The sequence below is a fragment of the Staurois parvus genome, unplaced genomic scaffold, assembly GCF_062004578.1.
Source record: "Staurois parvus isolate SC_StPar_1 unplaced genomic scaffold, SC_StPar_1.0 ptg000027l, whole genome shotgun sequence".
NCBI lineage: Eukaryota > Metazoa > Chordata > Amphibia > Anura > Ranidae > Staurois > Staurois parvus.
Window position 1 is genome coordinate 5,091,187 of NW_028317823.1, and position 25,603 is coordinate 5,116,789.

The following is a 25,603-nucleotide window of genomic DNA, read 5'->3' on the forward strand; positions in this document are numbered from 1 at the left end:
TTTTTTTGTGCTGTTTTGTTTTGGTTTTTTTTAAGTAGTGCCTTCTTTCTCTAAAACCTGGACCTCTATTACAGTATTACAGCTTCTGATTGCATTCTCATATCCCTACTGATCTCTTCTCATTCAGCGTGTTAGCACTTGTAGTAGGCAGACCAGCTGATACATTCCACACCAGCAATCACGTCATACACACTTATCAGCCTCTGCAATCAGACATATTACTGTAAAGGAAAACTGTACTTTTGGTACAGTTGTTCTTTAAATAATCCCCCCCACCGCAAAGTACAGGCTTTCCAAAGAAAAGTTCCCCACTGAGCTCTTTTCTTAAGCTGCATTCACACCTAAGCGTTCCAGGAAAACACTTATAGAAACTCTTGAAAAACATGGTAAGACGTGCATTGAACTTGTGGTGCCATTATTTGTTATTGGCACCCCAAATGCAGGTAGCAGTCCGGAGTATTCTTGCACAGGAAATTCATATCACAAAAAAGGCTTGACTCAAGTGAATGGACTGCTTTATGCTGTTGTATGAAAGACACACCAAAAAAACGCAGCAAAAAACTTGATGCGCTGCTCAGGCGTGAATGTAGCTGCACGTGCTCACTGTAGCCTCATTGGTGAGTAATTTTTTTTCATTCAACCAGTTAGTTGAATGAAAATGATTTGATTGTCCCATCCATACACTTGATGTGGATGGGGGAATCCCTCCCACCTACTTATTTTTTTCTGACACCAGCGGGACTTCCCCATTGTCAGAATACACTGGTCAGCGCCGCTGACTACAGCTGGCATCAGTGATCGAAAAAATATTTTCCAACAGGCCAGTTCTATCAATCAACTTGTGTACAACCAGCCCGCCCATACATGGATCAAAATTTGGCTGGTCCCTGCTGAACCAGCTGAATTCTGATCCATGTATGGCTGGCTTAAGGCTTGAATATATTTTAGGCTGCAGGACTAGCAGCTGTGTCTTAAGAATAGGATGTGCCTGCTGGTCAAGCATTGTATGATATGATGTTGGCAGCAACAAGCTCAGTTTAAGACCAACACGGTAATTGGTTCTAGAGACTAGTTGTTACAAACAGTGCCGAAGGAAAGGGAAACCGTGGAACAGTGGATTCAGCTAAGTATTACTTAGCCTATCCTTTAGAACAAAGTTTCCCTCAAACGAATACTTGAAATCATTTTTGGGTCTCAGCGAACCCCTGTTCATTGGTGGTCATTGGGAAGAATGCTCCCCGTGAAATGGTGGTCAAAATGCCACCATTACCGACAGCTAAAAACACTGCTGGTGTCATGCCTTGGCTTTGTCAAGTAGCATTGGACATGGAACTATCCAGGCACCATCAAATGGAAGGTTAACAAGATACAGCTCAAAGAACCTCATAGCAACCTGTAGAGGAACCCTAGTTGAGAATGGCAAAAATTGAAAAATGGGCACTATATTCTTCATAGCCTGGGAATGAGGAGAACACAGTTTTAACTATTTTATTACTACCCACACTGCTGGTGTCATGCCTTGGCTTTGCCAAGTAGAATTGGACATGGTACTATCCAGGCACCATCAAATGGAAGGTTAACAAGACACAGCTCAAAGAACCCCATAGCAGCCTGTGGAGGAACCCTAGTTGAGAATGGCAAAAATTGAAAAATGGGCACTATATTCTTCATAGCCTGGGAATAAGGAGAACACAATTTTAACTATTTTATTACTACCCAGAGTAGGCTTTACATATTTCGGGGCAATAGCCTAGTATTCATAACTACTGAATGAATACTCAATAACAGTGAACACTTCAGACTTTGTGTTTACTCAGCAAATAATCATTACGGCTATTACTGAAATGTGTGGTTGCCTCAGTTCTGTTTTATAAACTGCACCTGGCATGTCCAGCTGGAATTAGTACTTCACACTACAAGGTAACCAAAGAATGATTCCCACAGAGATCTAAGTGCTGAAGATGTGACAAGTGTTAGCACCATCCCCTTGTTCAAAGAGACCCCCAGACGGGTCACATGACCAAACTTCCTGTGTGATAAAATGAGATGTTTTGTAATGCTGGAGGCTGCAGCCATAACTATTCACGATCAATAGAATCTCTGTGACATGTAAAGACCTCTAAATGTAGACATCATTACCTGCAAATGATAGAGCCCTCCAATTAGCAGAATATAGCTGTAGGCATGACTACTGCTCTAATGAGGAGCCAAGTTCAAAAGTGGACGAAAGTTGCAATAAGACTCACATTTCTTTTAAATAAATCTACCAAAGAAATTCACAAAAATAATTTATAAGAACAGAATGATCAGCCCATCTAGGTAAATAATCACTACAGGTGAGTCTTCCTGGTGCATATATTTTAAATGAATATATACAGTATATGTAGGAAAATGTAATATTTTTTTATAAGTGCAAAAAATTATTATCCCAAAAACCACACTTGTAAATTAAAACCTATTTTAAACAGTTTCAAAGATATCCATTAATTAATATACCATTGTTGGAGCCATATACACCAATGCACCATTGCTGGAGCCATATACACCAATGCACCATTGTTGGAGCCATATACACCAATGCACCATTGCTGGAGCCATATACACCAATGCACCATTGCTGGAGCCATATACACCAATGCACCATTGCTGGAGCCATATACACCAATGCACCATTGCTGGAGCCATATACACCAATGCACCATTGTTGGAGCCATATACACCAATGCACCATTGCTGGAGCCATATACACCAATGCACCATTGTTGGAGCCATATACACCAATCCACCATTGCTGGAGCCATATACACCAATGCACCATTGTTGGAGCCATATACACCAATGCACCATTGCTGGAGTCATATACACCAATGCACCATTGTTGGAGCCATATACACCAATGCACCATTGTTGGAGCCATATACACCAATGCACCATTGTTGGAGCCATATACACCAATGCACCATTGTTGGAGCCATATACACCAATGCACCATTGCTGGAGTCATATACACCAATGCACCATTGTTGGAGCCATATACACCAATGCACCATTGTTGGAGCCATATACACCAATGCACCATTGTTGGAGCCATATACACCAATGCACCATTGCTGGAGCCATATACACCAATGCACCATTGTTGGAGCCATATACACCAATGCACCATTGTTGGAGCCATATACACCAATGCACCATTGCTGGAGTCATATACACCAATGCACCATTGCTGGAGTCATATACACCAATGCACCATTGCTGGAGCCATATACACCAATGCACCATTGCTGGAGCCATATACACCAATGCACCATTGCTGGAGCCATATACACCAATGCACCATTGCTGGAGCCATATACACCAATGCACCATTGCTGGAGCCATATACACCAATCCACCATTGCTGGAGCCATATACACCAATGCACCATTGTTGGAACCATATACACCAATGCACCATTGCTGGAGTCATATACACCAATGCACCATTGCTGGAGCCATATACACCAATGCACCATTGCTGGAGCCATATACACCAATGCACCATTGTTGGAGCCATATACACCAATCCACCATTGCTGGAGCCATATACACCAATGCACCATTGCTGGAGCCATATACACCAATCCACCATTGCTGGAGCCATATACACCAATGCACCATTGTTGGAACCATATACACCAATGCACCATTGTTGAAGCCATATACACCAATGCACCATTGCTGGAGTCATATACACCAATGCACCATTTTTGAAGCCATATTTTACAGAAAAGAAAGGGGCAGAAGAAATTGGAATCAAGGAATCACTCTCACATGTCAATTATTTTTGAAAGTCAATGTTTGCATAGAGCTAGTCACCCCTGTCACCACTTCCAAGTAACATCATTTCATTGTTGGGTGGACTAAGGGCATGTCATCAATCTCCATGTCGTGTTTTTTGGGGTCCAAACTGGTGGTTTGCAAACATCTGCATTAGGTACATTCCTTAGGGTGCCTACTATGGACAATCTATTAGTTTTCAAAAGATTTCTTGAACACGGATTTGCTTTAAAATGTTATTAGGTAGTTAAATTTGAACTTCACAACACTCCAGGATTTTAACAAAATTGAACAGGTTTAAAAAATGGATCATTTAATGGATTCAAGTTTGAGGAGCTAATTTCCAAAGGCTGGTGATGATACTGGACATCAAGATAAACAGCTTTAAAAACATTGCATCTGTAATCAATAATTGCCTTCAAGACTTATTCCTATATGTTTAACAGAGATGTCCAGCTTTACAAAAAAAAACAAACAATCATGGTAACTTAGGTGGATTCTACGTCTATCCCCCACCGCCTGTAAGAAGGAGCGATCACCGGCTCTCTGTTCAAGGCCAAATGATAGCATACATCCCAGGAGTCTTCATGGGCATTTTTTTTTTATTTGGTGGAGGGAAGGAGGGTCTTTCTTAGCTAAGCACACCCTCCTGCCTGCATGCCGGAGCTAAGGGCAGATGGATTCAGGAAATGGATGCTACATGACTCATCTGCCCTTACTCAAGATAGCCATGACTAAAAATGCATTTTCAGTATGTGGCGATTGGATACAGCCAAGTTCTGCTTTAACATTTTATATTAAAGTGTTACTAAACCCACAACAGTAAAATCAGTCTGTATATGCAGTAAAGCATGCTTGTTATACTCACTGTGGAACCTAATGGGTAAAGCCTCCGCATTGTGTAAAAAGGCTGTTTGATCCTGTCTTCTCTGATTCTCCCCTTCTTATACTGTCCCCAAATCATCTTCTGATAGAACAGAGCCTTGGGGAAAAGCTGCACATGCTCAGTTTGGTGTGTATTGCTAAAGATTTTTTTTTTCTTGGGAGAGTGCATGTGCTCAGCATAGGGCCAATCAGCGCTGTCCAGACAGAGAGTCAGGGGTTATGCAGCCTCATAGGACAATCGGGGAGAAAGGAAACTCCTCCTACAAGCTTTAACCAGTGCTCTGCTGGACACTGTTAGAAGTCACAAGACTGATCTAACTGCTGATGAGGAAAGATATTTAGCAATTTATATTTACTAAAATAATTGCATTTCCATGTTGTGTGTACTATGGGAGACCAGATATAGTGAATGCAGGATCCTGGGTTTAGTAACACTTTCAAATACTGAGGGAATTTAAAGAGAAGTGCAGGAATATAAAATAATAAACATACATACTCATATAAATGGCTGCAGCATCAATCCAATGCTCCACAGTGCGGACTGAGCGATCAAAGACAGCTGATCACTTAGTTCCCGACTCCGCTCTGAGAACACAGTGGTGACAATCACCAGCTCTGTGCTCTGCTCTGCCCCTCCAGTGCTCACTGACTGTGGAGGGGGTGGGAGCAGCTGGCTCAGACTCCTAGAAGCAAGCTGAGACAGCTGCCTGTCAGGCATCTGAGTGGATTCTGACATTATTGTCGGGATCCCTGCAGAGCCTGGCCTGTCTCTGTGACATCAGCTGACAGCGGACTTTTGCCCGCTGCCGACTTTATCTGGGTCACAGAGGTGAAGAACTAAGTACACTCCTGTGATCCACAGGAGAAAAATGGGTGTAAGAACTTTGGCCATACATCTCCTTTAAGTATTCATAGTATTTTTTAATTTCTTAATGCTTTTCTTTTTTTTAATTTTATAATATGTAATGCTATATTGGTGAAGATGAATTAGAACACCTGTCAGTTTTTTTTTTTTTGCTGTCTGTTAGGGAGATTTGCCCTCTCTATTTGTTCTGTTTACTTTTCGGCTTGAAAGTAAAAGTAAAGGAAAAATCCCAAATTTTGGGTTGTCTCTAGAAAAGTAATAAAGGGGATAGTTCTGGTCATGTGGGGGGCCCCAATGAATTGCCTTAAAGTGACACTAAGGGGGAGATTTACTAAAGCTGGTTCACTCAGAACCTCATGCACCTGTGCATGGTAGCCAATCAGCTTCTAACCTCAGCTTGTTCAATTAAGCTTTAGGAATAAAACCTGGAAGCTGATTGGTTTCCATGCAAAAGTGCACAAGATTCTAAGTGAACCAACTTTAGTAAATAAACCCCTAAAGGTTTGTTTTTTTGTTTTGTTTTTTAATAACAAAAATGTCTATACTTACCTACTCTGTGCAGTGGTTTTGCACAGAACAGCTCAGATCCTCTTCATTTCAGGTCTCCGCTGGTGCTCTTGGCTCCTCCCTATCGATCAGTGCCCCCAGGGAAAGCTTTCTCACCCTGGGGGCACTACTGCATGCTCATCACCGAGCTGCAGCTCTATGCGTACATAAGACACATAGAGCCCTGTCTCAGCTCCACCCCCACTCTCCTCATTGGCTCACTGGCTGTGATTGACAGCAGCTGGAGCCAATAAGGAGGAAGAGTCCCCAGACAGAAAGAACGTTGCTGGATCGGAGGAGGTTCAGTTAAGGATTGGGGGGATGGGGTAGCCACTGCACACAGAAGGTTTTTTTACCTTCATGCACAGAATACATGAAGGTAAAAAAACTTCAGCTTTTAGAACCACTTTAATTTGCAGGGATTTCTCGCTTCCTGTTGGGGACAGGAAGTGAAGAAAAATCTTCGCAATGGAACAATGATGGCGATAAAAATTGTGGCAAGCGTTGTAACCCTCCCTTGCTCCATCCAAAATGAAAAAAAAAAGTTTCGCCCAGTTTAAACAAATAATAAGACATGTATAAAATGAATTAATAGCTTAACAAAAAGAACAGTGCTGTGAGAGTGGCTACAGTTGAACCTCGCTGGGAGGTGTACTTTTATTGTAATACCAGTGGTATGAATCATAAGGAATGCCTGAGCCAGGATGGACATCCCATTTGCTCTGATATGGATGGTATGAGACAAGGGGTTCTCCTGTCACTGGACCACGTGACCGCGGCGTCTACGGAGGAAGCGGGATCCAACAACAAGGACTTGAAAAGGCACATGCACACGAAACGCGTTGTCCAGGTTACCGGCCTCCATCTTGGCTTGAGTTCCAGCAATGGATCCTCCCTCCCGCATCCTATGTAGACCGCAGTGATGTCATTCCGGGAAGCCACGGACACGTGGTCTATCACCAGTGACAGGGGAACCCCTTGTCTCATACCATCCATATCACAGTGGACGGCCCATCCATCCTGGCCCAGGCATTCCTTGCATTCCTTGTGATTCATACCAACTGGTATTACAATAAAGGTACACCTCCCAGTGAGGTTCAACTGTAGCCACTCTCACAGCGCTGTTTCTTTTGATAAGCTATTGGTTCACTATATGTGCTAGCACGGCAGCAGTGGGGTGTTCAGGCATATGTACTATTTTTCCTCATACGGATGGTTCTTTACTGCGCTTTGATCCATTGTCTTTTTATAAAATGAATTAAAAATATTTTTTTTTCATTTAAAAAAAATTACATTTCAGCTATACAAAAAAAGAAAGACCATAAACAAAACTAATATGGAATTACATACAACATATTATAAAATAGGAAACCAAAGAAAATCTTTAAAAATATGGATAATTAATTGTCTTGATATTGTAATTCATAATATTAATTACTTTTGACCTTTGGCCTTGAAATATAAAGTACATTCTTAAATATATAGCAATAAATCTCAATATTCATCATCAGTCTACTACAAGAATCTTTTTATTGTTCTTACAGCATACTACAATTGTGTATTTAATACTCACTTTCTTCAACAAATGAGCCTTTTTTAAGAAGAATGCAAACATCTGCAAAAAACTGAGCCCTCGGGGCCACTGTAGCTGGCAACCCCCCTCTCCTAATCCCTCTTTGTTAGAGAATCTCTGAAAGGAAAAGCGACAGGAATCTACAGATATAGAATGAACTCATGCATAATGTGTCTGTTAGCATTTAAAGCTGTGTGAACCATTCAGCGCAGGAAGGCAATGAACCACACATGGTAACTGTCACCAGCTACAGAACTTTAGAAGACTTCTAAAAAGTTTGGACAAAGTTTTCCTCTGCTGATCACAGAACTCCTGGAAAAGTTTTGAGACTTCTTTTGTGTACAGTCACCAAGTCCTGACCCTGGGCAGGCTGTCTCAGATCATTAACCACACTGAGCCTTTAGGATGGTGAGTTAGTAGGGAGTGCTAAGACTATATAGTCATGAAGAGCATAGAGGAGAGGACAGGAAGCTCTGGACTGCTGGAGGTACTACATTGACCTTTGTGGAGTGTGTATGCTGCAGCTGCTCAACACCAAGGATGGCTTTACCTTGTCACAGCTGGCTGTCCAATGAAGGACTAAAGCACCTCTTTCTGGTGAGATCCATTTCTACTTTATAATCTGCTGGCAAACATTTCTCTAAATATAGCAAATTAATCTCCACTGCTATCGTTGTTACTGCTCAGTTTCCTGCTGACTCCTAAGGGATACTTTCGGGGATTGTGGATTTGGTGCTGGGATTTTTTTTTTCAAATTCTTTTTTTAAGAAGTATAGTATCCAACAGACCGTAGAAGAAAGGAAAGCATCATTAGAAAACATACAAACACATTCTACAGGACCATATGTAGAAGGCATCAGTTCCACAAAGGCAATGAGGTTAAATAGATTACTGCAGGAACAGGCTTGTTCTGGGATTTTTGTGAAGTTTTTTTTCTGCATGTTTCTTTATTGCCTCCCTTTACACTTCTGTGTTGTGTTAAAGCTGAATTCCAGGAATGGCTATTTTTGCATTGTTCCATTAGTCAAGCTTGGGCTGATGTAACTAAACATGTGCCTTATCTGTAAGATCCCTGTGGAAGCTGGAAATTAATGTAGTAGGCACTGCTAGTATAGTGATTGCCTTTGGTTTTTGGGTACTGTGCCGAGCGACTGCCCTGCTGCTTTGTGAACAGAGGAGGTTGTCCAAGTGGCATGTAACTATGTAAACCAAGTTATAAACATACTCATGCATTTCTGCTGCTCATTTTGCCAATTTATGTAAAAAAAAGTGAAGAAGTACCGCTGACTAAAGATCCTGTAAAATTTTACACTACCATAGGGATCTACCAGGTATGACATATGAATGTTTAATTGGTCCAAGGTGGACCTATGTAACTATGTAAAAAAAGATATAAATATGGAATACTCATGCTCTTTTGCTGCCTATGCCGCCAATATCTGTAAAAAGTAAAGAAGAACCGCTGGCTAAAGATCTTGTAAAATTTGACGCTTCCACAGGGATCCACCAGTTATGACATAGACATGATTACATTGGTCAAAGCTGGACCTGTGTAACTATGTAGAAAAGTGCTAAATATGAAATACTTATGGCATTTTTACTGCTCATGCGACCAATCTGTAAAAAGGGAAGAAGAACCACTGGCTAAAGAGCCAGAAAAATGTAACACTTGCACAGCAATCGACCAGGTATGACATATGCATGGCTACATTGGTCCAAGTTGGACCAATGTACCTAAGCAAAATAAGCCATTGACAGGAAATACTCATGCTCTTCTGCTGCCCATGCTGCTAATCTCTGCAAATGTGTAGAGGAACCAATGACTAAAGATCTTGTAAAATTTGACGCTTCCAAAGGGATCCACCAGTTATGACATAGACATGATTACATTGGCCCAAGCTAGACCTGTGTAACTATGTAGAAAAGTGCTAAATATGAAATACGTATGGCTTTTTTACTGCTCATGCCGCCAATCTCTGTAAAAAGTGAAGAAGAACCACTGGCTAAAGATCCAGAAAAATGTATCACTTGCACAGCAATCGACCAGGTATGACATATGCATGGCTACATTGGTCCAAGCTGGACCAATGTACCTAAGCAAAATAAGCCATTGACAGGAAATACTCATGCTCTTCTGCTGCCCATGCTGCCAATCTCTGCAAATGTGTAGAGGAACCACTGACTAAAGATCTTGTAGAATTTGACATTTTCACAGGGTTTGACCAGGTATGACATATGCGTAAATATGTAAAAAAAAAAGTGATAAATATGGAGCACTCAAGCTCTTCTGCTGCCCATGCTGCCAATCTCTATAAAAAGTGAAGAAAAACTGCTGGCTGAAGATCCTGTGAAATCTGAAGCTTCCAGAGGGATCCACCAAGTATGACATAAGCACAATTACATTGGTCCTAGGTGAAGCTATATAATTATGTTCCTGATCTTTGCAAAGTGAAGACGAACCATTGGCGAAAGATCTTGTAGAATTTGACACTTCTGGGAATGTCAATTTCCCTGTCCCCTGCCAAGCACTGTCATTCTCCAATTGGCCCCTACATCACTACAAGAGACAGGTATTTTACAGTTTTTTAACTATTCTCTCCAAAAAGGACACAAAAGCTTTTGGCTTTATATATACTTTGAGAAAATGCTCCTATACATATGTATTATACTGAATGTGTATTCAGCTATTTGAACAGCTGAGAGCTCAAACTGTTTTTTTAACAAAGTCCCTTTTCTTACCTCTATTTTTTCTTTTACTTTAACAGTTTTCCTGGCTTTCTCTCAATGCCTGGCTATTTTGGAAGACATTCACGCTGTACTACAGTAGTCCGCAGTACTATTACTTGCACCAGATGCTGGGGGTAAGCAGTCACAGAGGAATTTTTTTTTCTTTTTGGGGAAGACTTGTGACATGTATTTACGCTCACTCTGGGCTTACTCCGATAGAGACACATGCTATGATCCTGCTAGAGTGGAAAAACTGACAGGCTAAGAACAAAAGCTGTCGTTTGCTTAGCTGAGGCAGCCTCTGGCAGGCTATGAATGAAGTGACAGATTGCCCTGCCTCCTTACTGGAGCTGCTCTGTAGTCAGACCATGGAATGAGGAAGCCTGGGGTTTCAATTAGTCTCTGGGCAGGTAGGATAGATGTATAGTCCACTTAGCACTAACTTAAAAAGGCCAGCATGTTTGTACTTCATCTCCACACACTCTGTGTCCAATCATTCCAGAATAAACAGGGATTTTTAAAAAGAGAAGCTGGGCATTTAAAAGACTAAAAAAACCCTTAGGAAAAAAATAAAGCTGTACTGAGCATATTTGACACTTATGGTAGCTCATTTTTGACACCTTGCCCTTTTATACGACAAAGTGATTTTCAGTAATAAACATAAGGCCTCATTCTCATAGGTACATAGTTAGTCTAGCTGAAAAAAAAGACAAAAGTTCATCCAGTTCAACCATAGAAAAAAAAGTTATAATCCTACACCACAGTTGATCCAGAGGAAGGCAAAAAAGCCCAGCAAAGCATGATAGAATTTGCTCCTGCTGGGAAAAAAATTCCTTCTTGATCCCCCGTGAGGCAATCTGGTTATTCCCTGGATCAACCTTACCTATAAATGTTAGTACCCAGTTATATTCTGTGTATCTAAGAAAGAATCCAGGACTTTTTGAAGCAATCCACTGAGCTGGCCAGAACCAACTCTTGAGGGAGTCTATTCCACATTTTCACAGCTCTTAGTGTGAAGAAACCTTTCCGTGTTTGGAGATTATATTTCTTTTCCTCCAAACATAAAGAGTGCCCCCTTGTCCTCTGTGATGGTCTCAGGGTGAATAGCTCTACACCGAGTTCACTATATGAACCACTGATGTATTTATACATGTTGATCATATCCCCCCTTAATCTCCTCTTCTCAAGAGAGAATACATTCAGTTCCTCTAATCTTTCCTCATAGCTGATCTCCTCCATGCTTCTTATCAGTTTGGTTGCCCTTCTCTGCACTTTCTCCAGTTCCCCAATGTTCTTTTTGTGAATTGGTGCCCAAAACTGAACTGCATATTCCAGATGAGGTGATACTAATGATTTGTACCGGGGTAATATGATATCTCTCTCTCTGGAGTCTATACCTCTTTTAATACAAGAGAGGATTTTGCTCGCTTTAGAAACTGCAGCTTGGCATTGCATGCCATTATTAAGCTTGTGATCTACCAGAACCCCCAGATCCTTCTCCACCATTGATTCCCCCAGTTGTACCCCCCTAGTATGTATGATGCATGCATATTCTTGGCCCCCAAGTACATTTATCAACATTAAACCTCATTTGCCACGTAGTTGCCTAATTAAACAGTGCATTGAGGTCGGCTTGTAAATTGGAGACATCCTGTAAGGACGTTATTCCACTGCACAGCTTGGTGTCATCAGCAAAAACTGAAATGGGATTTATAATCCCAGACCCTATATCATTTATAAATGATTAAAAAGTAAGGGTCCCAACACTGAACCTTGAGGTACACCCCTGACAACCCTAGACCATTCAGAGTATGAATCATTAACCTCTACTCTTTGAATACGATCTTTTAGCCAGTTTTCAATCCATTTACATACAGATTTTTCCAAGCCTGTAGACTTTACCTTACACATTAGCCGTGTGTGGGGAACTGTGTCAAACGCTTTTACAAAATCCAAGTATACCACGTCCATCATCACCCCTCTGTCCAAGGTTTTGCTCACTCCCTCATAAAAAGAAATCAGATTTGTTTGAGAACTTCTGTCTTTCATGAATCCATGCTGTCATGTCTGTAAAAAATGCATTTACAGGGGTTCTTCTTATTTACAGACCTCAAAACAGCTGCATTGTTTTCAATAGAGACACAAATGTGTAAACATGCACTGCATTGAGATCCGTAACACAAAACTCAAAAATCTCCATCTGAGGACATCTGTATACACGTATGCCAGATGGAGGTATTGGAAAAAAAAAAACACAGGACAGTTTGACGCAAGTCAATCACTACAGTATAACTTTTGTCGTAGAAAAAAACACGTGTAATAAGAGGATTCATAATGACAAAATAATGATAATGACCAGTAAAGGCAGTGACAATTGTAGTGCCCCTTACATTGGTGGTCAGTGGAAAGTGTCTCCTTTATTAGCAGTCAGGGTAGTGCCTCATACATTGGTGATTAGTGGAGAAGTTCCCCTTACATTGTTGATTAGTGAAGTGCCCCTTACATTAGTGATTAGTGGAGAAGTGCCCTATATATTGGTGATTAGAGGAAAAGTGCCCCCTTACATTGGTGATTAGTGGACATGCGTCCCTTATATTGGTGGTTAGCAAAGAAGTGCCCCATATATTGGTGATTAGTGGAGAAGTGCCCCATATATTGGTGATTATTGGAGAAGTGCCCCTTTCAATGGTAATTAGTGGAGCCGTGCCCCTTATATTGGTGATTAGTGGAGAGGTTCCCCTTATATTGGTGATTAGTGGAGAAGTGCCCCTTATATTGGTGATTAGAGGAGAAGTGCCCTTTACAATGGTAATTAGTGGAAAAGTGACCCTAACATTGGTGATTAGTTGATAAATGCCCCTTATATTGGTGAGTAGTGGAGAAGTGACCCTTACATTAGTGATTAGTGGAAAAGTGCCCCCTTACATTGGTGATTAGTGGAGAAGTGTCCCCTTACATTGGTGATTAGTGGAGAAGTGCCCCCTTACATTGGTGATTAGTGGAGAAGTGCTCCCTTACATTGGTGATTAGTGGAGAAGTGCTCCCTTACATTGGTGATTAGTGGAGAAGTGCTCCCTTACATTGGTGATTAGTGGAGAAGTGCCCCTTGTATTAGTGATTAGTGGAGAAGTGCCTCATATATTGGTGATTAGAGGAGAAGTGCCCCTTACATTGATAATTAGTGGAGAAGTGCCCCTTATTTCTGTGATTAGTGGAGAAGTGACCCTTATATCGGTAATTAGTGGAGAAGTGACCATTATTTTGGATATTAGTGGACAAGTGACCCTTTATTGGTGATTAGTGGAGAAATGATTCTTACATTAATAATCAGTGGAGAAGTGACCCTAACATTGGTGAATAGTGGAGAAATGCCCCTTATAATGGTGATTATTGGAGAAATTTCCCTTATATTATTGATTAGTGCAGTGCCCCTTACATGTTCTCTTACATCGGTATTCAGTTGAGAAGTGCCCTCTCACATTGATGGTCAGTTTAGTATCACTTTACAATGGTGATCAGTGTAGTGCCCTCTTACTTTTGAAGCCAATGTAGCACCTCCTTACATTGGTAGTTATTGGACAAAGGCAAACTATTAGTGATGGGCAGCAGAGAAGTGCTCCCTTATAACAGTGGTTAGTGGAGATGTGCCCCTTTATATTGGCAGTCAGTTGAAAAGTGCCTCCTTACATTGGTGGCTAGTTGAGAAGGTCCAAACTATAATTGGTGGTCAGTGAAGAAGTGCTCCCTTACATCGGTGGTCAGTGGAGATGTGCCCTTTATGTTTTTAGTCAGTGGTACTCAGAAAAGTGGCTTCTTAGAAGAAATGTCCCCTTACATTGGTGATCAGTCTATTGTAGCCTTATATAGGTGGTCAGTGGAAAAACGTTTCCTTAAATTGGTGTTCATTGGAGAAACATTCTCTTACATTATTGGTCAGTGGAAAAGTGCTCCCTTACATTGGTGGTGTCAGGAATGGACTGGCCAGCTATGGTGGGACTCACCTGCCTTTTGATCTGCAGTACCAGGGCTGGCCAGCGGGTGTTCCCAGCAATCAGAGACTCAACTTTGCAGCCAGCTAACACCTGTAACTGATTATGCTGGGGTATTTAAGGGATGGCCAGACCCACAGACTCTGCCTTGGTGTGTGTTTGTCCTGGGCCCTGTATCCTGTTTCTGTCCTGCATCCTGTTTCTGTCCTGCATCCTGTTTCTGAACCGCTGCTGACTTCTCCTGCTCTGATCCCGGCTCACTCCTGACCATCCTGCCAGTATCCAAACCGGTGAACCTGCCTTCCGTGACTCAGCCTGAAGCCTCTACTCAGCCGGATGCCTCTCTTCAGCCGGATGCCTCTCTTCAGCCGGATGCCTCTCCTCAGCCTGAAGCCTCTCCTCAGCCTGATGCCTCTCCTCAGCCTGATGCCTCTCCTCAGCCTGAAGCCTCTCCTCAGCCTGAAGCCTCTCCTCAGCCTGAAGCCTCTACTCAGCCTGATGCCTGCATTCAGCCTGATGCCGCTACTCAGCATGATGAACTGATCCAGCCCGACGATCCTATTAGGCCAGTTGACTCGATGCCCGCTGTTGATCCAGATGATCCGGTACCTGATCCAGTGCCCGCTGTCGTGCCAATTGACTCAGAGCCCGCTGTCATACCTGGTGACCCGGTGCCCACTGCCTTGCCAGATGACGCGGTGCCCGCTGGCAAGCCAAATGACCTGATGCCTGGTGACCCAGTGCCCGCTGTCATACCTGATGACCCGGTGCCCACTGTCGTGCCTGTTGACTCGGAGCCCACAGTCTTGCCAGACGACTCGGTGCCCGCAGTCTTGCCAGACGACTCGGTGCCTGCTGTTCCGCCAGTTGACTCGATGCCCGCAGTCTTGCCAGACGACTCGGTGCCCGCAGTCTTGCCAGATGACTCGGTGCCCGCAGTCTTGCCAGACGACTCGGTGCCCGCAGTCTTGCCAGACGACTCGGTGCCCGCAGTCTTTCCAGACGACTCGGTGCCCGCAGTCTTGCCAGACGACTCGGTGCCCGCAGTCTTGCCAGACGACTCGGTGCCTGCTGTTCCGCCAGTTGACTCGATGCCCGCTGTTCCGCCAGTTGACTCGGTGCCCGCAGTCTTGCCAGACGACTCGGTGCCCACTGTCGTGCCTGGTGACTCGGTGCCCGCCGCTTCGTCTGGGGGCCCGAGACCTGTTGCTCCGCCTGAGGGCCCGAGACCTGTCGCTCCATCTGGGGGTCCGGCGCCCGCCACTCCGCCTGAGGGCCCGAGACCTGTAGCTCCGCCTGGGGGTCCGGCGCCCGCCGCTCCGCCTGGGGGTCCGGCGCCCACCGCTCCGCCTGGGGGCCCGATGCCTGGGGGCCCGATGCCTGTCGCCCCGCCTGGGGGCCCGATGCCTGTCGCCCCGCCTGGGGGTCCGATGCCTGTCGCCCCGCCTGGGGGCCCGATGCCTGTCGCCCCGCCTGGGGGTCCGAGGCCTGTCGCCCCGCCTGGGGGTCCGATGCCTGTCGCCCCGCCTGGGGGTCCGATGCCTGTCGCTCCGCCTGAGGGCCCGAGACCTGTAGTTCCGCCTGTGGGTCCGGCGCCCGCCGCTCCGCCTGGGGGTCCGAGGCCTGTCGCCCCGCCTGGGGGTCCGATGCCTGTCGCCCCGCCTGGGGGTCCGATGCCTGTCGCCCCGCCTGGGGGTCCGATGCCTGTCGCCCCGCCTGGGGGTCCGATGCCTGTCGCCCCACCTGGGGGTCCGATGCCTGTCGCCCCGCCCGGGGGCCCGGTGCCTGTCGCCCCGCCCGGGGGCCCGGTGCCTGTCGCTCCGCCTGGTGGCCCGCTGCCTGCTGCTTCGCCTGGTAGCCCGATGTGCCTCTGCCCGGAGTCCGGCCCGATGTGTTTCTGCCCGGAGTCCGGCCCGATGTGCCTCTGCCCGGAGTCCAGCCCGATGTGCCTCTGCCTGGTGTGCCTCTGCCCGGTGTGCCTCTGCCCGGTGTGCCTCTGCCCGGAGTCCAGCCCGATGTGCCTCTGCCCGGAGTCCAGCCCGATGTGCCTCTGCCCGGAGTCCAGCCCGATGTGCCTCTGCCCGGAGTCCAGCCCGATGTGCCTCTGCCCGGTGTACCGCTGCCCGGAGACCTGCCCGGTGTGCCAGTCTTTGATATCCCGCCAGTTACCAGACCCGGGCGGTGAAACATTTTTCCCAGCTAGGACTGTTTGGAGCGTCCTGAGGCCGCTCCTTGAGGGGGGGGGTACTGTCAGGAATGGACTGGCCAGCTATGGTGGGACTCACCTGCCTTTTGATCTGCAGTACCAGGGCTGGCCAGCGGGTGTTCCCAGCAATCAGAGACTCAACTTTGCAGCCAGCTAACACCTGTAACTGATTATGCTGGGGTATTTAAGGGATGGCCAGACCCACAGACTCTGCCTTGGTGTGTGTTTGTCCTGGGCCCTGTATCCTGTTTCTGTCCTGCATCCTGTTTCTGTCCTGCATCCTGTTTCTGAACCGCTGCTGACTTCTCCTGCTCTGATCCCGGCTCGCTCCTGACCATCCCTCTGTCTGACCCTCTGTACCACGCTGCTTGCTACCTGTTCTGATCCCTGGCTTGTGACCCTGACCAATCTCCGCTTGCTCCCCCTGTACCTACCTGCCCTATTGATATTGACCCGGCCTGCCTGACAACGCTTGCTTGTATGTACTGTTATCTGTGGGTGGTTTGGTTTGGTTTGTTTGCACTGTATTATGTTTTAGTATTGCACTGCGTTTATGTTTGTATTGTTAGTGTTAATAAATTATATTGTTTATAACATATCTGAGGTCTGCGTTTCCCTGCGTCAGTCACACATCTCTGGTCACACCTGGGAGCCCTGACAGGTGGTCAGTGGAGAAATGCCCTCTTACATTGGCAGTCAGTGGAGAGGTGCCCCTTTACATTGGGGATTTGTGGAGAAGTGTCCCCATGCATTGGTGGTCAATGTAGTGCACCCTTACATTAAGGGTCAGTGGAAAAGTATTCCCTTACACTGGTGATCAGTGGAGAAGTCTCCCTTTACTCATGGCCAGTGGATAAATGTCTTGTTACCTTGGTTATCAGTGGAGAAATGTTCTTTTACCTTGGTGGTCAGTGGAGATGCATTCTTAATATTGATGGTTAGTGAAGTCCTATTAGTGGGAGAAGGGCCCCTCACTATGGCTGTCAATGGGATGTATTTTCTGGTATTATACAGTGTTTACCCTAAATGGACTTTATCACTATCTAAATTTCATTTTTATAAAATGTTGCCTGCAAAAGGCTATTTATACGTGCTCTGCTTCCCATACTGCTTATCTTTCCTTCCTGAAAATATTCCGCTACCAGAGTCTTTTGCATCTGATGCACTTTGGGGAGTGCTAAATGTCTGGTCTTACTCTGCCTTCTACAGTTCCTTACATCACATACTATATATCACTACAGCACACAGTAGAGGCCAGGCATCCAACTCTAGAAAACTAGGGCTCTACAATCGGCAGGGAGCATGAGCCTTGTACAGCTATAGGTCTGATTCAGCAGGGGGTGTCCTGAACCTCTCCAGAGAGACCACTGCTTCCACACTAAGATCAAGGGTCCTTCTCTACAGCACTCTGGCAGCTTACAAACTTTTCTTCCTAGGCTGTGGCTCTGAACTGTAGGGCCAAGAGGTGGAGCGTTTTTAAAGTGTCTTTGGAGTATGAGCCCAAAAACTTTATTTATGGTACTTATATAGCGCTGTCAATTTATGCAGTGCTGTACATACTGTATATATTGTTCATTTACATAAGTTCCTGACCCTCAAGGGGTGTACAATCTAAGATCCCTAACTCACATTCATACATACACATATTAGGGCTAATTTAGACAGGAGCAAATTTTACCTACCAGCATGTCTTTGGAGTGTGGGAGGAAACTCATGCAGGCACAGGGAGAACATGCAAACTCCAGGCAGGTGGTGCTGCGGTTGGGATTTGAACCAAGGACCCTAATACTGCCAGGTGGAAGTGCTAACCATTTAGCCACTGTGCTGGCCTTTAAACCCCTTTAGTTATTTCCCTAGAATGTATTTAGCGGATTTAAACTGATTGTTCAGTTGGGTTTTAAGAAAAGATACTGCCCTGTGAGTAAGACTTGAAAAGGCAGTAATTGTTTTATATAAGGGAACATTACATTTCTTCCTGTTTCCAGATTTTGTTTACAGAAGCCTTGTGTTAGATCATGATGTCAGGCTTGCGGTATAATCATTAAATCCAGGATACGAGGCTGGCTGGTAGCCAGGGTAGCCCCAAGAGACAAAAGTGAGTCAGCCTATTATCTGACACTCACCTAACATCAATAGCAGCTGTTCAGCTATTGGACTGACATTGGTAAGATGCTATTATGTAAAGTTGGAGCATCTGTTGTCAATTTCTTTGTTTTTCTGTAATATATCTTAGTACTGGGCTTATACATATGGCTTCACATCATGCATCTGTGTGATTTTTCATAGCTCCAAACTGTCCCCTGGTCAACTGTTCTTTTGCTGCCAAATGCCTATGTTCCTCTTTCCTCCTCAGCTGTCCCTTTTTTTTTGGCCTGATGTGTAGATCTCTATAAAAATGTGCCATTTAAAGCCCGTTTTTCATATTGGCAAGTTGAAGACTTGTTGCTAGGACTGCCCTGCGTTCTAGCAGCCAATCCCCTTCTGATTAACTTGAAAAGTTAAAGTGATCCTAATAAGTTTTTTAATTTAAAATAATAAACACATCATACTTACCTGCTCTTAACAATGGTTTTGCACAGAGCAGCTCCGATCCTCTTCTTCTTGGGTTCCCCGCTGGAGCTCCTCCTTGATGATTGCCTCCCTGAGCAAACTGCACTCGTGGCTCATATGTGGCTCAGTCCCGCCCCCTGCTCCCTCCTCACTAGCTGTGATTGACAACAGCAGTAGCCAATGGCTCTTGCTGCTGTGTCTCAGCCAATGAAGAGGGAGAGAGCTGGGAGAGCCAAGGCTCTCCTGCACATCGTTGGATGGAGATGGGGCTTGGGTAAGTATTGGGACGGGGGGCACGGGGGAAGCTGCATAGAATGCATGAAGGTAAAAAACCTTCAGCCTTTAAAACCACTTTGGCAGAACCTGCTCCCGCCCACCAGAATAATCTCAGTGATAAAGATAAGACAGTGACTCTGTCCGTATCTGGACCATGGTCTGCCATTTATTGATGCCTGGTGTACAGAAGGCCTCCAGGTTGCCATAATGAATTTTAGCTAAAATTACAGCTGCTCCAGATTGAAAAGGAAAGCTAATTTTTATTAACCTTAAATTACTGTATAACATGGCTTGTGTGTGTATATATATATATATATATATATTTTTTTTTTTTAATTTTATTTGATATATTTAGTTTTTTTACACAAAAGCAAAGTTACTGGCTAATTTGTTTTTTAATGTTTAAACTAAAAATCCTCCATGTAATGGAGATGAACAAATGCAGACATGTTTCAAGTCCAGCCTGTGTGACAACCATGGTTCCCTCTAAAGATATAGTGGAGGAGAGTGCGTAGCCACCCAGGCACAAGAAGTGCGTAACTCCATAAATGACCAGGTTTAAATAAAGGGGAAAAAAATCTAAAAAAAGACTTTCCTTCCTCTTACTGACCCGGAAGCGTCATGTAAAATGTTCCTTCCAGGTCCCCATGTCATTGGATCTGCATTCCATCAGCTTTTTGGAGGACAGATCTGTTAGGTAACCTAATGTCTCCTTAAAGAGAACCTGTGACCAAAAAATCATCACTTTTGTCCCCTATGTAATGAAAAAAAAATTTTGAGAAAAAGAAGAAATAAAAAAAGTGTAAAAAATTAAACTTCCACCCACCTAAAATACCCTCCCCCCAAATTTTTAACCACCTACCCCCACACCCCACATACGAAAGTAGATGCACGTTTTGGGGGCACTTATGCAGGAAAACGTTGATTGTGCTACACAAGTTACATATCACCGTACACCCCAGAGCAAAAGAAATAATTCTAGGGCCTTTATTCACTGTTCACTCTAAACTGGTGACCTGTAGGGGCTTTTAAAACATTGCCCATGGAAAATATAGGGTACTGAAGTTTTCTGCAGTTTTAGATTTTACAAAAAATTGGTTACTTTATTGCGTTTGTGTCCTAAAATTAACCTTAGTGTAATTTTGTACTGAAATTTTGAGTTTTCTAAACCGTTCCACTGATATCTTGTTATATCAAAACATTTGAACTACTACTATTCTATTCTCTAGGGTTTCTGCTTTCAGAAAATCAGAAATGATTTTTAACAGGTAAACAAATAAAAAAAAACCTGTCTCTGGCTGCAAATGGGTTAAAGCTTAAATCTAGGCATATAGACATATAACCATGCAACTTTGTAATTAATAGTACATCTTTACATTTATTTATTTTAGGTCTCATGCACATTGGATGTTTTTGACTCTGCATTTAGACTTCTGGCTTTTTTTTCTGCCGCTAAACACCCCTCCATGTTAGCCTTTGTGTCCATGCACACATACTGTAACTATATTGGCAAAAGTATTGGAACGCCTGCCTTTGCATGCACATGAACTTTAATGACATCCCAGTCTTAGTCCGTAGGCCCACCCTTTGCAGCTATAACAGCTTCAACTCTTCTGGGAAGGCCGTCCACAAGGTTTAGGAGGGTGTCTATGGGAATGTTTGACCATTCTTCCAGAAGTGCATTTGTGAGGTCAGGCACTGATGTCGGATGAGGAGGCCTGGCTCGCAGTCTCTCCTTTAACTCATCCCAAAGGTGTTCTGTCGGGTTGAGGTCAGGACTCTGTGCAGGCCAGTCAAGTTCCTTCACCCCAAACTCGCTCATCCATGTCTTTATGGACCTTGCTTTGTGCACTGGTGCACAGCCATGTTGGAACAGGAAAGAGCCATCCCCAAACTGTTCCCACAAAGTTGGGAGCATGAAATTGTCCAAAATGTATTGGTATGCTGACACCTTAAGAGTTCCCTTCAGTGGAACTAAGAGGCCAAGCCCAACCCCTGAAAAACAACCCCACACCATAATCCCCCCTTCACCAAGCTATACACTTGGCACAAGGCAGTCAGGCAAGTACCGTTCTCCTGGCAACTGCCAAACCCAGACAAGTTCATCAGATTGCCAAACAGAGAAGCGTGATTCGTAACTTCAAAAAAAACGTCTCCACTGCTCTAGAGTCCAATGGTGGTGTACTTTATACCACTGATGCTTTGCATTGCACTTAGTGATGTAATGCTTGGATGCAGCTGCTCAACCATTGAAACCCATTCCATGAAGCACCCTATGCACTGTTGTCGTGCTAATCTGAAGGCCACACAAAGTTTGGAAGTCTGTAGGTATTGACTCTGCAGGCAGCTGGCAACTTCTGTGCACTGCTGTGCTAATCTGAGGGCCACATGAAGTTTGGAGGTTGACCGTGGAATATTTTGTAGCAAGGAAATTTCACGGATGGACTTATTGCACAGGTGGCAACATTTCACAGTACCACGCTTGAATTCACTGAGCTCCTGAGAGCGACCCATTCTTTCACAAATGTTTGTAGAAGCATTTTGCATGCCTAGGTGCTTGAGTTTATGTACCTGTGGCCATGGAGGTGATTGGAACACCTGAATCCAATTGATTTGGAGGGGTGTCCTAATACTTTTGGCAATATAGTGTAGGTGTTTAGAGGCAGACCACTGCCAGGGAGTCTAGGAGCAGTGCATTTTATCATAAACAACCCTTGATGCATAAGTGTGTTTAGTGATTGAGTATTCATGTATTTCATTAACCAGGATAAATTATTATTCTGGCCAATGAAATGAATTAATGCCCATGCATCAGGCAGTTTTTGCCAAAACACTGCTGCCAGGAGGAAAGGCAACTAAGAGAGCTAGCAAAAATGTTCAGTGTGCACGAGGCCTTAATAAAAGCAATGTAATTACCTGAGTTTGACATGACATTGGCCTTCTGCAGTCTCTGTACAGAAGGGCTGGAGTATGTGAGGAATATTAGTTCACATACTGACAAAGAGCTGGAAGAGAAGGCAGAGTGACAGAGAGATGAACTCCTCACTGTGGTGCTTCTCTTTTCATTGTCCAGTCCCAGGCTGGGGTGGGTTCAGGGTGAGGAGCTCAGAGGAAATGGCTTAAAATATGCTGATTTGCAGACAGCATCTAGTGGCAAGAACTGCGAGGGAAATCTCTTAACCTCCCTGGCGGTATTCCCGAGTGTAGCTCGGGCTTACCATGCGGTGTTGCTCAGGGATTCCCTGCAGCGCTTACCTTGTCCTTCGCTCCCACGATGTGTCCCCTGCAGCGTCCCAGGCCATCTCCTCCGGCCAATGCCGGCATCTGGCTTCTGTGTTCCGGTCCCTGCAAGCGTCGGGACGTACGGGGGCCGGAACGGCGGCAAATTTACTGTTCTTTCTGCCTGAAAACTTAGAAATGTCCATGGCGTTCAAAAAGCGTCCCTTTTGGTCAAAAGCGGTTTTAGACCGGCTAGAGAACAGCGATAGTAAATTAGAACTACTTGCAGAATTGAGTGATAATGATTTGTGGGGAAATTCGTCATCAGACACTGAAAACAATTTTGCGACTTTGCTCAGCGATGTGCGAACTTGGCGCTATATTTCAAATTTCAGTGTTTTTGGTTTGATTATATTATTGAATTAAATTTATTAATATTTTGATTATTATTATTTATTAAATTATAATTTATGATTTTGTGTTTCAAGTTTTATCCTACGCGGGATGTTTACTAGACTCTTGTTCGGACAGATTTCAGTGAGTTATTCCTAAAAATTACAGGCCTACAATAAAAAAACTACATATTTCCATGCAAAAAAAGTTCCGCTTTGAGCACAGAAATATGGACATAATCATACCGCTAGGGAGGTTAGGCCCCCGGTCACATCAAAGCTGTTTTTGAAATTGTGCGACTTACAGTGAAGTCGCATGATTTCAAAATCGGGTGACCTGTCAATTTCAGGTGCAATTTGCAAGACATCTGACACAGATGTCTATGCAAATTGCACCAAAAGTAGTGCATGCACTACTTTAGAAATCAGTGCCGCTCCAACCAAGTCGGAACCACACCGATCTGACTGCTCTAATAATGAACAATAGGGTGCGACTTGGTCTACGATTTGCAAGTCGCATGGCATGCCAAGTCACACCCGATGTGACCAGGCTGTAACTGAAGGTGATTATTGCAGCAAAAACTGATTTTATTGTATTCTGTAATGGGCTATTTATTTTTATTTTGTTATTTTGCTTTAACAAAATTGTTATACTACACTAAATCTTTCAACCAGTGTCCTAAAAAAGGGAGGACAAGTGTGTCCCCAAAAAAATCAGAATAGTGTATAACTGGTGTAAAGTAAATGTGACTTAAAAAGTTATGTCTAAAAATAGCTGTACGTTATGAATAGAGATGAGCGAATCGAACTTGGCGAAGTGGAATTCGTTTCGAATATTAGGAAAAATTCGATTCGCACCGAATCCGAATTTTAGCAAACTTCGGATGCACGAATCGAATTTTCCCCGATCAGCCGGCAAAAAGTGTCACTGCAGAGAGCTCCGCTATTTCTGACAGTTCTCTGACAGTTCCTTCACATTTACAGCGGTTGAAACATTGTATCTATTTGTTTCCATTTAGGATACAGATGTTTTTATTCGGAAATAAATAGATACAATGTTTCAACCGCTGTAAATGTGAAGGAACTGTCAGAGAACTGTCAGAAATAGTGGAGCTCTCTGCAGATACACTTTTTGCTGTACTGGAATTCTTCTTCTTTTCATTCTTCTTCTTCTTCTTCTTTTCATTCTTCTTCTTCTTCTTTTCATTCTTCTTTTCATTCTTCTTCTTCTTCTTTTCATTCTTATTCTTCTTCTTTTCATTAATCTTCTTCTTCTTTTCATTCTTCTTTTCATTCTTCTTCTTCTTCTTTTCATTCTTCTTCTTCTTTTCATTCTTCTTTTCAGTCTACTTCTTCTTCTTCTTCTTCTTTTCATTCTTCTTCTTCTTCTTTTCAGTCTTCTTCTTCTTTTCAGTCTTCTTCTTCTTTTCATTCTTCTTTTCATTCTTCTTCTTCTTCTTTTCATTCTTCTTTTCATTCTTCTTCTTCTTTTCATTCTTCTTTTCATTCTTCTTCTTCTTCTTTTCATTCTTCTTCTTCTTCTTTTCATTCTTCTTTTCATTCTTCTTTTCATTCTTCTTTTCATTCTTCTTCTTCTTCTTTTCATTCTTCTTCTTCTTCTTCTTTTCATTCTTCTTCTTCTTATTCTTCTTCTTTTCATTCTTCTTCTTCTTCTTTTCATTCTTCTTCTTCTTCTTTTCATTCTTCTTTTCATTCTTCTTCTTCTTCTTTTCATTCTTCTTCTTCTTCTTCTCATACTTCTTTTCATTCTTCTTTTCATTCTTCTTTTCATTCTTCTTCTTCTTTTCATTCTTCTTTTCATTCTTCTTCTTCTTCTTCTTTTCATTCTTCTTCTTCTTTTTTTCATTCTTCTTCTTCTTCTTTTCATTCTTCTTTTCATTCTTCTTTTCATTCTTCTTCTTCTTCTTTTCATTCTTCTTTTCATTCTTCTTTTCATTCTTCTTCTTCTTCTTTTCATTCTTCTTTTCATTCTTCTTTTCATTCTTCTTCTTCTTTTCATTCTTCTTTTCATTCTTCTTCTTCTTCTTCTTTTCATTCTTCTTCTTCTTTTTTTCATTCTTCTTCTTCTTTTCATTCTTCTTTTCATTCTTCTTTTCATTCTTCTTCTTCTTCTTTTCATTCTTCTTTTCATTCTTCTCATTCTTCTTTTCATTCTTCTTTTCATTCTTCTTTTCATTCTTCTTTTCATTCTTCTTCTCATTCTTCTTCTCATTCTTCTTTTCATTCTTCTTCTTCTTCTTCTTTTCATTCTTCTTCTTTTCATTCTTCTTCTTCTTCTTTTCATTCTTCTTCTTCTTCTTCTTTTCATTATTCTTCTTTTCATTCTTCTTCTTCTTCTTCTTCTTTTCATTATTCTTCTTCTTCTTCTTTTCATTCTTCTTCTGCTTCTTTTCATTCTTCTTTTCATTCTTCTTCTTCTTCTTTTCATTCTTCTTCTTCTCCTTTTCATTCTTCTTTTCATTCTTCTTTTCATTCTTCTTCTCATTCTTCTTCTCATTCTTCTTCTCATTCTTCTTCTCATTCTTCTTTTCATTCT

The 25,603-nt window shown here is 43.2% G+C and overlaps 1 protein-coding gene across 3 annotated transcripts in view; it reads left to right on the top strand.

The window, feature by feature from the left end:
• Positions 1-7,803: 7,803 nt before the first annotated feature.
• The window catches only part of NOX4 (NADPH oxidase 4), a 352,340-nt gene continuing 334,540 nt past the window's right edge, over positions 7,804-25,603 (top strand). The window contains exons 1-2 of one of the 3 annotated variants that reach the window (XM_089656614.1): positions 7,804-8,284; positions 10,453-10,548. In XM_089656614.1, coding sequence (XP_089512740.1) covers positions 8,228-8,284; positions 10,453-10,548 — 153 coding nt within the window. In that variant the 5' untranslated portion in view covers positions 7,804-8,227. The remainder of the gene's footprint in view (positions 8,285-10,452; positions 10,549-25,603) is intronic. The other 2 variants (XM_089656605.1, XM_089656621.1) reach the window with 2 other exon arrangements.